Source organism: Mercenaria mercenaria, chromosome 10 (genome assembly GCF_021730395.1).
Source record: "Mercenaria mercenaria strain notata chromosome 10, MADL_Memer_1, whole genome shotgun sequence".
Lineage (NCBI taxonomy): Eukaryota > Metazoa > Mollusca > Bivalvia > Venerida > Veneridae > Mercenaria > Mercenaria mercenaria.
The window spans coordinates 24,257,031-24,272,169 of record NC_069370.1 but is presented as its reverse complement, the minus strand read 5'-3'; the positions used below and the strand labels follow the sequence as shown (position 1 = coordinate 24,272,169).

General features: G+C 36.4%; 1 protein-coding gene across 2 annotated transcripts; it reads right to left on the bottom strand.

Annotated features, from left to right (window-relative positions):
* Positions 1-3,523: 3,523 nt before the first annotated feature.
* LOC123559634 (PIH1 domain-containing protein 2-like) lies at positions 3,524-15,134 on the bottom strand. Of its 2 annotated transcripts, none has more exons than XM_045351604.2 (5): positions 15,005-15,134; positions 11,451-11,639; positions 10,045-10,162; positions 8,806-9,389; positions 3,524-5,811 (listed from the first exon to the last, which is right to left on the bottom strand). In XM_045351604.2, exons 2-5 carry the CDS (start codon positions 11,631-11,633, stop codon positions 5,674-5,676), a joined length of 1,023 nt encoding a protein of 340 aa, XP_045207539.2. In that variant the 5' UTR covers positions 11,634-11,639; positions 15,005-15,134; the 3' UTR covers positions 3,524-5,673. The 2 variants fall into 2 exon arrangements, with proteins under 2 accessions (XP_045207539.2, XP_045207538.2); XM_045351603.2 differs by having other exon boundaries at positions 15,080-15,101.
* Positions 15,135-15,139: the final 5 nt, after the last annotated feature.

Below are 15,139 nucleotides of genomic sequence, written 5' to 3'. Positions count from 1 at the left end.
AAACTGGGTCAGGTGCTATCAAAAAGTAGGTCAGTAGGTCAAATAATAGAAAAACCTTGTGACCTCTCTAGAGGCCATATTTTTCATGGGATCTGTATGAAAGTTGGTCTGAATGTTTATCTTGATGATATATAGGTCAAGTTTGAAACTGGGTCAGCTGCGGTCAAAAACTAGGTCAGTAGGTCTTAAAATATAAAAACCTTGTGACCTCTCTAGAGGCCATACCCTTGAATGGATCTTCATGAAAATTGGTCAGAATGTTCACCTTGATGATATCTAGGTCAAGTTTGAAACTGGGTCACATGCCATCAAAAACTAGGTCAGTAGGTCAAATAATAGGAAAACCTTGTGACCTCTTTAGAGGCCATACTTTTCATGGGATCTGTATGAAAGTTGGTCTGAATGTTCATCTTGATGATATCTAGGTCAAGTTTGAAACTGGGTCAACTGCGGTCAAAAACTAGGTCAGTAGGTATAAAAATAGAAAAACCTTGTGACCTCTCTAGAGGCCATATTTTTAGCTCACCTGAGCAATGCTCAGGTGAGTTTTTCTGATCGCTCGATGTCCGGCGTCCGGCGTCCGTCGTCTGTCAACATTTAGCTTGTGTATGCGATAGAGGCTGTATTTTTCAATTAATCTTCATGAATATTGGTCAGAATGATAACCTTGATGAAATCTAGGCCGAGTTCGAAAATGGGTCATCTCGGGTCAAAAACTAGGTCACTAGGTCAAATCAAAGAAAAACCTTGTGTATGCGATAGAGGCTGTATTTTTCAATTAATCTTCTTGAATATTGGTCAGAATCATAACCTTGATGAAATCTAGGCCGAGTTCGAAAATGGGTCATCTCGGGTCAAAAACTAGGTCACTAGGTCAAATCAAAGAAAAACCTTGTGTATGCGATAGAGGCTGTATTTTTCAATTGATCTTCATGAATTTTGGTCAGAATGATTGCCTTGATGAAATCTAGGCCGAGTTCGAAAATGGGTCATCTCAGGTCAAAAACTAGGCCACTAGGTCAAATCAAAGAAAAACCTTGTGTATGCGATAGAGGCTGTATTTTTCAATTATTCTTCATGAATATTGGTCAGAATGATAACCTTGATGAAATCTAGGCCGAGTCCGAAAATGGGTCATCTCGGGTTAAAAACTAGGTCACTAGGTCAAATCAAAGAAAAACCTTGTGTATGCGATAGAGGCTGTATTTTTCAATTGATCTTCATTAATTATTGGTCAGAATGATTGCCTTAATGAAATCTAGGCCGAGTTCGAAAATGGGTCATCTCGGGTCAAAAACTAGGTCACTAGGTCAAATCAAAGAAAAACCTTGTGTATGCAATAGAGGCGGTATTTTTCAATTGATCTTCATGAATTTTGGTCAGAATGATTACCTTGATGAAATCTAGGCCGAGTTCGAAAATGGGTCATCTCGGGTCAAAAACTAGGTCACTAGGTCAAATTAAGGAAAAACCTTGTGTATGCGATAGAGGCTGTATTTTTCAACTGATCTTCATGAAATTTAGCCAGACTGATTACCTTGATAAAATCTAGGCCGAGTTCGAAAATGGGTCATCTGGGGTCAAAAACTAGGTCACATCAAAGAAAAACCTTGTGTATGCGATAGAGGCTGTATTTTTCAATTGATCTTCATTAATTATTGGTAGGAATGATTGCCTTGATGAAATCTAGGCCGAGTTCGAAAATTGGTCATCTCGGGTCAAAAACTAGGTCACTAGGTCAAATCAAAGAAAAACCTTGTGTATGCAATAGAGGCGGTATTTTTCAATTGATCTTCATGAATTTTGGTCAGAATGATTACCTTGATGAAATCTAGGCCGAGTTCGAAAATGGGTCATCTGGGGTCAAAAACTAGGTCACTTGGTCAAATTAAGGAAAAACTTTGTGTATGCGATAGAGGCTGTATTTTTCAACTGATCTTCATGAAATTTAGCCAGAATGATTACCTTGATAAAATCTAGGCCGAGTTCGAAAATGGGTCATCTGGGGTCAAAAATTAGGTCACTAGGTCAAATCGAAGAAAAACATAGTGTATGCAATAGAGGATGTAGTTTTCAATTGACCTTCATGAAATTTGGTCAGAGTGATTGCCTTGATGAAATCTAGGCCGAGTTTGAATATGGGTTATCTGAGGTCAAAAACTAGGTCACTTGGTCAAATCAAAGAAAAAACTTGTGTATGTGATAGAGGCTGTATTTTTCAATTGATCTTCATGAATTTTGGTCAGAATGATTGCCTTGATGAAATCTAGGTCGAGTTTGAACATGGGTCATCTAGGGTCAAAAACTAGGTCATATCTAAGAAAATGCTTGTTTTATCGCAAGAGACCATTTTTTTGGTCCAATCTTAATGAAAATTGGTCAGAATATTTGTTTCCATGAAATCACTAGGTCAAACATGTTTTACACTGTTATGGTGTGTTTCTTAGGTGAGCGACCTAGGGCCAACTTGGCTCTCTTGTTCACGAGATCTTCATGAAAATTAGTGAGAATGTTCATCTTGATGATATCTAGGTCAAGTTCAAAACAGGGTCACGTACCTTCGAAAACTGGGTCAATAGGTCAAATAATAGAAAAACCTTGTGGCCTCTCTAGAGGCCATATTTTTCAATGGATCTTCATGAAAATTGGTCAGAATTTTTATCTTGATGATATCTAGGTCAAGTTCAAAACTGGGTCACATGAGCTCAAAAACTAGGTCACTATGTCAAATAATAGAAGAAACGACGTCATACTGAAAACTGGGTCATGTGGGAACAGGTGAGCGATTCAGGACCATCATGGTCCTCTTGTTATAAAAATGGATTCATCTCTGTAAGTATTTATAGGACTCATTTGAAATTTCATTATTGTCATTAGTTGGACTGAGACAATCAGTGTAGATAATATTGACTGATTTTATGTCAAATTACCTCCCTTCGTTTCAAATTAAAATGGGTGTATCTCAGTAACCAATGAAGATACCGTACCGATTTGAAATGTCATTTATGCCATCATATGGACTCAGATAATCAGGGTAGATAACTTTTGACTGAATTTATGACAAATTACCTCCCTTTATTTTATGTAAATGAATATACATCAGCAGCATCTAATGAGATTGGTTTTAAATGTTATTTAAGTCTTCCAGGGTAAGAAATAGTCATGCTAGTACAAAAATGCAGAATTTGAGCCTAGGACCCTCAAACTTGATATGGAGATTGGCTCTGATTAATATGTGACCCAAAGGTCAAAAGGGACAGTTACAAGGAATTTTTTATCCTGATGATATTTAATGTGTATGCCCATGATGTGATCTATGTCAAAACTTGATCTTATCATTAAGAGCAATGGTACGCAGGTGAGCGATTTAGGGCCATCATGGCCCTCTTGTTAAACTTTCTGTCTGATGATCTACAGCCCGAGTGCTGATAACACACAGGGAATAATTTTTATGGCATGTGAAATTGTAAAGTGATTTAACTTATTTGCAGACCTTTTTGACTCAATTATGACAATATATTCGTCAATTTATATTTCTTTATTTATAGACAATTTAACATTTTTAAGTATTCAGTACAAATTCGTCAGGCACATCACAAATGACTCTTATCTTTCCAGAGACATAAATGCTTTTATAATAATTATGAAAAAAGGTAGATAATACATACATGTATAAATGTGTAATTGGCTTGCATCATCTTTTATGTATATTATGTCTATAACAAGCAACCATACAGCTTCATGATAGTTGCAGCATACATGAAATTGTGATTGCAGCAACATATTCACATATGATTATGCTACATTCAGACCACCATACTTGATCAACTGTTTCCTGTAAATCACTCTGAAGGTCATTGTGACCTTGACCTTTGATCTAAAGCAACCCTAGCAATCTCCTATAAATTTTGATAGCTGTAGGTTTAATGTCAGTATGACCTTGACCTTTGACTCCAAAATTCAATAAAGGTCATCGACAGTTGTTCTATGAAGTTTAATGGCTGAAGACAGCTTAAAGATTATTATTTTGTGGATAACTACTTTGAAAAACTATGAAGGGCCGGTGGTCTAAGATAAGTTTTATTTTAAGTCGGCATATAAACAATACAACTTCAGCTCAACAGACTACTGAAAACTAGTACAAACAACTAGCAATAAATATATAAGAGCTGTACGTAAAGTGATTCATTGGTACATAGTTTAATACAAATTTCCACATAATAGTCTGCATAATTCATAAAATACCAGGAGTTTAAATAATTAAATATTTATAAATATAAAAATAAAATAAAGAGAGCAAGTATCACATGAGAGCTTATTCAATGAAATTATTATCAACTGCACTACTGTGTATAGTTAGAGGTACCGCCAAAAGAACTTAACCATTTTTAACAAAATGCACAATACATAAATTTTTAATTGCAAAGAGACCACAGTATAAATCACTTTTTAAGTACATATATAATTATGTCTTAAAACAAAAACAAAATTTGTTCTCGAGCAATCACAAGGCTCTTGCTGTCCAACCAGTGTACTCGTCCAGTTGACAACAGATAGGCTTTCCTATGGTAAATTATAAAATAGAGAAAGCACAAAGGGCACCAGTGATAGAAGGAGAAGAAAAATATCATAAAAGCAATATAAAAAGCATTACAGGAAACACAAAAAGCAAGTGTATCAAAAAGTTGAACTGAATAAAACAGGCAGCAACAGAGGGCAAAATACATGCAGGAGTGGTGGCTGCTACAAACATATGCCAGACATTCTAGTGGTCCAGAGATCCGAGATTCAAATCTTGGTCCAAGCACTGGAAATTTCTGGGATGCTTTTGAATGTCTCCCACCTAAGAGGCCTGTACTGGTTCTTCCCAGGAAAGACGGCTTCACATGTATCGGTGCTATACACCACCAAACTGTCTATTCGCAAAGAGCTGGGCTAAGTTAGCCAGACTGGCCTGTATTTAGAAAGGATTTCTCTGTATCTGTTCTGGGGGCTCTATCTCACTCTGTCCCTCTGGTCAGATCGCTCTGTGTCTGTATTAGTAGAGGATGAATTCTGCAGCCTGTGTGGCTGCATTTGCTATATGTAAAGCACCTTTGAACGTGTTTATCATGAAAGGGCGCTATATAAATCTGGTATAACAATAATAATAACTATAGTGCAAGTCATGTTGTGAGGTCAAATCATCCAATATACTTTTTCCGAGTAGTACTGGTGAGACTTGGGCCTCACATGCACTTGCACCATCCTCTCCAAAAATGGCATTTAAGAGCTATAACTCTTTCAACATTGAAATACTGACACATTTACAAAACTAGCCTTTAACCCTTAGTACAACAACTTCTTCCGAGTACTGCGAAATGTTCATGAGGTGACATGTTGCACAAAATATGCATAAGAAAAAATTTGCTATTCCCAAGTATTTTTCTTTTCACCATTAGATCATCACAGTGTTAACAACCATGTTTGGAAGACTGAAGTACCTGGGTTACTCTGATTTTTAACAGCCGTTGCTTGTGACTTTTGGACAGAACGCTAGGGGAGGTAACTACAGTAATGGATTTGGACTGGAGACTAATAAGCTTAAATGATCAGCGGCAAAAGTTTCCAATCCATTACATGTCCCTAACCCACCTGAGGCTGACCACCTTGAATTTAAAATTTGACTTAGTGCTACTTATTTATTGGCATGTTTACTGTCAGAACTGAGGATTTTTTGATAAATTTTGCAGCAGCTTGTGAACAGACAATTGGACTCGGCAAAGTCAGCTTCAGCTCGTACATTCCGTCTACAACCAGCAAGACTTCTTCCTGAAATATATGTCAAATGAAGAAACTAATAAAAGCAAATCATGTTTTGACAAGACAGTGTTGCTTTTTGAATTTATATTAAACTAGAGTTGTCACAGGAGTGACGAATTATACCCCCACAATATGGCCTTGTCAAAGAACTAAGCCAATGTCAAAGCTGCACTTGCTTGACCTTTGACCTACTGACCTCAAAATCAACAGAGGTCATCTGCTGGTCATGATCAACCTCCCTATGAAGTTTCATGATCCTCGGCCCAAGCGTTCTCAAGCTATTGTCCGGAAAAGGTTTAAATGACCTTTGACCTTTGGAACCAAAAATAATTACGGGTCATCTGCTGGTCATCCTCCCTATTAAATTTCGTGATCCTAGTCCCAAGCGTTGTGAAGTTATTGTCCGAAAACCGTTTTAGTGTTCCGGGTCACTGTGACCTTGACCTGTGACCTGCTGACCTCAAAATCATTAAGGGTCATCTGCTGGTCATAACCAACCTCGCTATCAATTTTCATGATCATAGGCCCAAACGTTCTCAAGTTATCATCCGGAAACCGTTTAACTGTTTCGTGTTATTGTGACCTTGACCTTTGACCTACTAACCTCAAAGTCAAACATGACCTGTATTTAATCATGTTACACCAGTGTACAAAAATTTAAGATCCTAAACCCAAGCGCTCTCAAGTTATCATCTGGAAACCGTTTAACTGTTCCGAGTCACTGTGACCTAGACCTTTGACCTACAGACCTCAAAGTCGAACTTGACCTGTATTATATGATGTTACATCTGTGTACCAAAAATTATGATCCTAGGCCCAAGTGTTATCGAGTTATCATCCGGAAACCATTTAATTGTTCCAAGTCACTGTGACCTTGACCTTTGACCTACAGACCCCAAAGTCAAACTTGACCTGTATTTCATGATGTTACACCTGTGCACCAAAATATATGATCATAGGCCCAAGTGTTCTCAAGTTATCATCCGGAAACTGTTTAACTGTTCAGGGTCACTGTGACCTTGACCTTTGACCTATTGACCCCAAATTCGAACTTGACCTGTATTTTCTGATGTTACACCTGTGTACCAAAAATTATTCAAATCGGTCAAGCCTTTCATGAGTTATCATCCGGAAACCACAAAAACCAACGGACCGACCGACCGCCAAGCTCACTCCTATATACCCCCCACAAACTTCGTTTTGTGGGGGTATAATAATCATATCTTGAAATACATGAAATATACCAGTATTCATTATTTCACAAAAATACAAGAGCTGTCTAATTTCAAAGAGCTCAACTATTTGAAGCCCTTCCACATACATGTAATACTATGTCTCATATAAAGTTGAAATAGAATATCAAGAAATACAAGACCCTAAGTTGAACAAGCTCTAGTCAAGCCTAAAAGGGTCAATTTGACCAAACTTGGGAGGAGACGGTACCTGATAATGGTGCTAAAGACTGAAATTGATCAAGATTAAACCAATGGCTTGTGGGAAGTTTTTAAAGGTTTTGTCTATCTTTAACTCTTGTGGCTCCTAAAAGGGTTCAATCATACACATTTGAAGAAAATTGGGAGAAAACTTTATAATGATGCTACAGACAACTCTGATGAAGATCCGACATGCACTTCATGGGATAGTCACTGAAAAGTTTATCAATTTTCAGCTCTTGTGTCCCCTATATAGAGATAGTACCTAAAATTCAAATTGCGTCCAATATTGCTTTCTACTGAAAACTTGACAATGGAGCAGCTCAATTTTATAATGATTAAGCTTTCATACTTTATGTTTCATGCTGATAACATTTAACCAAACATTTGGTCCTACCTTGAAGATGAAGCCAGTGAAAGAACTTTACTACATTTACTTAGTTATCTTGACAAACTATGTATTGATTTCCTAAAATAGAGTCTGCTTCAACAGTTACGGGTTATTCAGAGAAACAAAAGGGCCATAATGGCCATAGACTGCTCACTTGACCTTGCTTGTTCTTGGCCCAGATAACTTAGTATCTAATTTGGCCTAAATTTCAAAGAGACAAACATTCTGACCACGTTTTATGTAAATAAAGAAGATCATTGACTAAGTTTTTCAACAACATGACTTAGTGGCCTAGTTTTCTACCTAAGTAACCCAGTTACAAATTCATCCTTGGTTTTAAGCAGACAAACATTCTTACAAAGTTTTAAGAAGAAAAGATAGACCTAGTGACCCAGTTTTGAACTTAGATGACTTAATCATAAAGCTTGTCCACGATTTTACTGAGGGGTGACATTATGACCAAGTTTCCTCAAGAGTGTTAACAATCAAACTATAGATGACAGGGATCTGATTGACCACAGACTTCAAACAGTAAGTCACCTTGAGCACTTTGCAAATTGTCTGTAATATTTCACTATTTTACCATTTACCTGATGTAATGCTATGCTAGTGTATTTATTCTTGCCTACCTAGCGGGGGAAGTATACATTTGTTCGAGCACGTGCCAGGGATAGATATTCCTGTCTTTCCCTAGGGAAAAACCTTGTCTAAAATAGCGTGCATTCCAGTGACATCACATACTACTGGCACTATTATGACGTCATAAACTTTATAAATAATGCCAGGAAATACGCTAATATATTTGCCATCACAATCTATTTTGAACGTGATAGGCAAGAAAAATGATCCAACATGTCTGCCTGTGTAAGACAGCTATTTTCACGACCCTCGAGACAGCTTGGATTTAAAACACCTCGCTAACGCTTGGTTTTTCATTCCACACTGTCCCTCAGGTAGGGAAAAACCTGTCTTACACAGGCAGGCATGTAAGATCCCTATAATCTATGTTTCTTTAGTTAATAAATGTAACTTTAAGAATGCCATTATTATATTTTCCTATAATTATTTGGGATAAACACCATTGGTATCTGCCTAAAGCCAGGCCTAGGCAGACTACTATATCACTTATTTCACTATTTACAGGCCAACACAGGGTGTCGCTACAATTTTGTATCTTACCTTTGATATATCCAGTTCACATTCTTTAACAGACTTCACACCAGGTAACTTTATTTTCAAAAGGAAACTTTTTGTAGATTTTAAATCTGTCTGAACTAAACTTAAGTCATACACAGGTTCAGGTAATGTCACTGTAGTGTTAGACACTTCCTCAATCAGACCCTTCCCCACAGGTTTTGTATTCAGTGTTATTCCTGAAAGTTTACCTGAAACACTATCTGCACCTTTGTTTATTTCATTATCATTATTATCGTCTTGGTTATAAAGCTGTTTAAGAAGCATGTCTGGAGTTTCCAGAGTAGCGGGAGCAAATTGTTTCATCACATGTTCCAAGTTCTCCTCATGCTTCTTATCCTTAGTCTGGAAAGCTTGGAATAAACTTTCTTGAATTAATTTCAAACTGCCTTTGTGTGATCTCTCCAGTATTTTATATTTTCTGTTCAGTGTTACATGAGGATGTTGTTTTTCAATGAAGTCCATGGCTATCTGTATGAGAATATCCTGATCTGCTGTATTTGTTGCATTTTTCCCATATTCCTTCAAGATTTTCTCGTTGAAAGCTACTGCTGTAACTGCTGCAGAACCTGAAACAATACAATATATGATCCATTTATCAAAAAGTATGAAACTAATGATTTTTTAAACTCAATTAAAATAATATAAAGCAACAAGAAAAGTATCCTGTTGTACTGTAACTAAAAATGTATTCCAAGGATACAGATGCCCCCCCACTCACCGCGTGCTCAAGTGAGCTAAAAATCCTAGTTTGATAGAACTCATTGAAATGTTTTGAGTGATTATAGCTGTTTTGTTACATGGTCTAAGTGGGACAGGCAAACTTGTGACAGTGTCTTAATTAATACAATCTATCTATAAAGAAATTATCGACTGCTTTCAATTATTACAACACTCTGACTTTATGACATGCATTTGACAAGACTGCTGAAAATGTAAGGCCAACCTGAACAGCCTCTTCACATTTTAACATGTATGATGTATGAAATGTCATCAGTATGTAAGTATGACTTCTCCTGGTTTCCAGATGTAATCAGTTACAATAGGATGACATGAAAACAAAAATACATTTATTTGCTGAATACACAATCATGATCATTTGAACAAATTTAATGTAAACTGATTTACAGCTGTATACAATCACTAGTCTGATGGAGTACAGGCAAAAACTGTTCACATACCTCAACATGAGCCTTCATCTACAAGTGAATTCAAGTTACATACCTCCATCATCATTGCCTATCGCACTACCAGCCACTTTCACAGGTTCTTCTGCATCGGCAGGTGGAGGAATTCTCTTCCAAGAGCAAAAGTTGATGAAGAACTTTACACTTTTTGGCTTCTGTTAAATACAATTGTTTAGTAAAATATGATAAAACTCTCCTTAATGAATACAACTGTTTAGTAAAACCTCCTCAATAGTCAATACAACCATAGATATCAAAATAAAGTATTATTCTACTATCCGACTACAACTGAAAGCAATTAAGTTAAAACAAGAGCTCAACCTAATAGGGCCTAATATGCCCATTCACAAGCAGAATTGGATAATGCCGTAAAAAAATAAGAGGGCCAGATGGCCCTATATCGCTCACTTGAGTTTAGGTGCTTGCTTGAACAAATTTCTTTGCTAAAGCTTCAAAACCAAAAACCTAGGTGAGTAGGTCATGTTATCTTCACCATTGTTGTTCAAGATAACTGCTGAAATTTGTTATAAAGTTATACAGGTGGTCCAAATCTCTTTGCTGTAGCTTCAAAAACAACAAAGAAGGTCAGTAGGTCTGGGTTAAGAATATTAAAGATGAGTATTTAAATCTGTATCAAAAGTTATAAACATGGTTCAAATTTCTATGCTGTACCTACAAAAAGTTCAGAAAGTAGGTCAGTAGGTCATGATTAAGACTATTCAGGATGAGTATTGATATCTGTATCAAAAATTATATATAGAACACAACTACTTGAAGGAATTTGGTAAATAGTTACTGAAAGAACTTTTTGTGTGCAACTATTTTGAAATCAATGCAGCAGTTGCTGACAAGAATATTTTCAGTGTGCACAATCGACAGGTAAGGAAAACGTGCTCTAGCTGAAAGAATTTGTGACCCAAAGAAATTTTTGTTACATTACTCTTAACATCTGGCCAGCATTTTCTTTTCTTTTTGGAAGTTTAAAGTTTTCCATATAGACATCATGGAGAAAACTTGTCTCACCCCTGGTGGCCATGTTCACATCAATACTGCTTTAAGGAATTTTGTATAGGGTCTTTCAAGGAACATTACTGTGAAATTATTTCGAAATGAAAGTGGCACACTCTGCAAAAGTTTCTCTCTTTGTTGATATGGCAAAGTGAATTCTGCATGGATGACAAGTATTTGGAGGAATCGTAAAGAGGACCACCAAAGGAACATTACTGTGAAGTTTTGATGAAATCACCAATCTAGTTTAGGAGGAGACCTTCTTTAAACAAATTGTGGATGACAGACGGACAGACATAGATCTTATAATCCTTAAGTACCATCATGTGAACTTTGAGCTAAAAAAAGAAAAGAATTTTAAGAGTGATATTTTTGTTTTTGTAGAATATGAAATGTTAGTCAGTTATTTTTTTAAAAATAAAGTTATTTTCTCACCACCATCTGAGTCTGAACACACATACAAGACTCAGGTGGAGCCATGAACTCCTTTCTTTCAGATGCCTGCTTATCTATAAAAGCCTTATAGGCTTTTGGGTCGTTATCGGCCATGTCATCAAGCATGGACCACACCTGTTGGGCTTGCCGCATCATAGCATCACTGCTGTACGCTCCTTCCATTTCAGCCTATTACAGAAAAAGATATAAGGCCATAATTAAAAAATTGTTTGTTTGCAATAACACAAACCAAATTTTGTGTGGGTAAGGTAGGTAGGGAACTTTTTTTTGCGTATAATCATATTTAAAAAAAAAAAATCATCTCACTGGCCACAAAAACAAGAGGACCATGATGGTCCTGAATCGCTCACCTCTTCCCACATGACCCAGTTTTGAGCATGACGTCGTTTTTTTCTATTATTTGACATAGTGACCTAGTTTTTGAGCTCATGTGACCCAGTTTTGAACTTGACCTAGATATTATCAAGATAAAAATTCTGACCAATTTTCATGAAGATCCATTGAAAAATATGGTCTCTAGAGAGGTCACAAGGTTTTTCTATTATTTGACCTATTGACCTAATTTTCGAAGGTACGTGACCCTGTTTTGAATTTTACCTAGATATCATCAAGGTGAACATTCTCACTAATTTTCATGAAGATCTCATGAAAAATATGGCCTCTAGAGAGGTCACAAGGTTTTTCTATTTTTACACCTACTGGCCTAGTTTTTGACCGCACGTGACCCAGTTTCGAAACTGACCTAGATATCATCAAGGTGAACATTCAGATCAATTTTCATGAAGATCCATTCAAAAATATGGCCTCTAGACAGGTCAAAAGATTTTAATAATTTTAGACCTACTGACCTAGTTTTTGACCGCAGTTGACCCAGTTTCAAACTTGACCTAGATATCATCAAGATGAACATTCAGACCAACTTTCATACAGATCCATTCACAAGTATGGCCTCTAGAGAGGTCACAAATTTTTTCTATTTTTAGACATACTGACCTAGTTTTTGACCGCACATGACCCTGTTTCGAACTTGACCTAGATATCATCAAGATGAACATTCAGACCAATTTTCATACAGATCCCATGAAAAATATGGCCTTTAGAGAGGTCACAAGGTTTTTCTATTATTTGACCTACTGACCTAGTTTTTGACGGCACGTGACCCACTTTCGAACTTGACCTAGATATCATCAAGATGAACATTCAGACCAACTTTCATACAGATCCCATGAAAAATATGGCCTCTAGAGAGGTCACAAGGTTTTTCTATTATTTGACCTACTGACCTAGTTTTTGATGGCACGTGACCCACTTTCGAACTTGACCTAGATATCATCAAGGTGAACATTCTGACCAATTTTCATGAAGATCTCATGAAATATATGGCCTCTAGAGAGGTCACAAGGTTTTTCTATTTTTAGACCTACTGACCTAGTTTTTGACCGCACGTGACCCAGTTTCGAACTTGACCTAGATATCATCAAGATGAACATTCAGACCAACTTTCATACAGATCCCATGAAAAATATGGCCTTTAGAGAGGTCACAAGGTTTTTCTATTATTTGACCTACTGACCTAGTTTTTGAAGGCACATGACCTAGTTTCGAACTTGACCTAGATATCATCAAGGTGAACATCCTGACCAATTTTCATGAAGATCTTGTGAAATATATGGCCTCTAGAGAGGTCACAAGGTTTTTCTATTTTTAGACCTACTGACCTAGTTTTTGAGGGCACGTGACCCAGTTTCGAATTTGACCTAGATATCATCAAGCTGAACATTCTGACCAATTTTCATGAAGATCTTGTGAAATATATGGCCTCTAGAGAGGTCACAAGGTTTTTCTATTTTTAGACCTACTGACCTAGTTTTTGAAGGCACGTGACCCAGTTTCGAACTTGACCTAGATATCATCAAGATGAACATTCTGACCAACCTTCATGAAGATCCCATGAAAAATGTGACCTCTAGAGTGGTCACAAGCAAAAGTTTACGGACGGACGGACGCACGGACGGACGGACGGACGGACGACGGACACCGCGCGATCACAAAAGCTCACCTTGTCACTTTGTGACAGGTGAGCTAAAAAGTTGGGTCACGGTGATTTTTACGGGTAGGTTGTGTTACCGCAAACAAATTTTTATTTAATGATAGCCTATGCCATGTTACCTGAATATGTACAGGACACTTTAAGTGCCAATACTATGTATCAATGTAGTCAATAAATGTGTGAACTTTCAGCTATGGGCTTAGCTGTAGATTTAAAGTTATATTAAATTCTATAGCTGAATATTTGTCCCCAGTTCTGATGTTATGATGATATGTTCTTATTGTACGCCATTCAATATATTTTACTTTGCATGAATTTTTATTGTCTATTGATAATTAATTGTCATAAATTCATACTGGTCCCAGACCTTGTATACATGTGCACACTAATTAATTGCACAGGTGCTTTTTAATGCAAAAGTCAGTGATGTAAAAGGAAAGAGCACCTGTGTGATCAAAATGTTCTAATGATGTCATATATAAATATGACATCATAGAAATTACTCAAGAAAAATTATTCAAGGACATTATGGGTTTCTCCACGCAGATATTTATTCAAGATGTCGAATACACATAACTATGACTGTTGAATATACCCAAAGTTAGTTAGTTACTCAATAGGAGAGATTGCTGTGACATCACACATTAATACCTGTTTATCTGGTGGTGGGCAAAACAAATGTTTTTACATTGTGTATGGGGTAGGAATTCTTAAGAACTTTTTCGCTCATTTATGGATTTTCAAAATTCAAAAAGATTTGAAATACTTACAATTTTCATATTTTCGTACTGAAATATCTTTTTAAAATGAATAACCGTTTTGAATGACATATAATTTTAATAGCGCGCGTAGTGATGTTCAAAACACTGTAAGTTAAGCGTTCATAATTAATCCATTTTATTTCGAAATAATAATTAAAAGTAATTAATAAATTGCTTGATTTAAAATATAACCTTTCCATTGATCAAAAAAATTACTGATATAATTTGTGATTTTAAGAAAGTTTTGGCCGTAAAAAAAACACTGTTTACAAAAAACATGGACGTTCAGCGAATGCCCAACCGGTCACTGTCTTACAGAAAATACAATGGATTTGTATACAAACAGGATCTCTCCTATATCAACTAATTTATTTTTGCAAGCAGTTCTCTATGTACACGAACTTGAATTTCAACCATATTTCATTTTAAAGGGAGATCTGATGTGTTAATTCATAAACCAACACAGTGTTGTCAAAACAGTTTACCTTTTAAAATACCCGAGTAAAATGTCTCAGAAATGTACTAAATATGCTTTTCCTAAATTATAACTGTATCCTGATATATCTATCAGATAGATCTGTGAAAAGTGTAATATCATAAAACACTAACAGGGATGAGGTTTACGGAAAGGAAATTATCCGAGTTGACGACACGAACTGTACGGATTGTGCGGTTTCTTTTTAAATCGTATGGGGGAGGGGAGAAGAGAAAAAATGGCACACCTTGCTAAATTATTTTCAATATTCTTGAGCGATCGCATAAGATGAAGGCAAATGAAAACATGAAAGAGCACGCACTTTCGCACTATAGCGTCCTTGGTATGCGTAAAACGTCATGATTTTCGTGCTATTAGACTG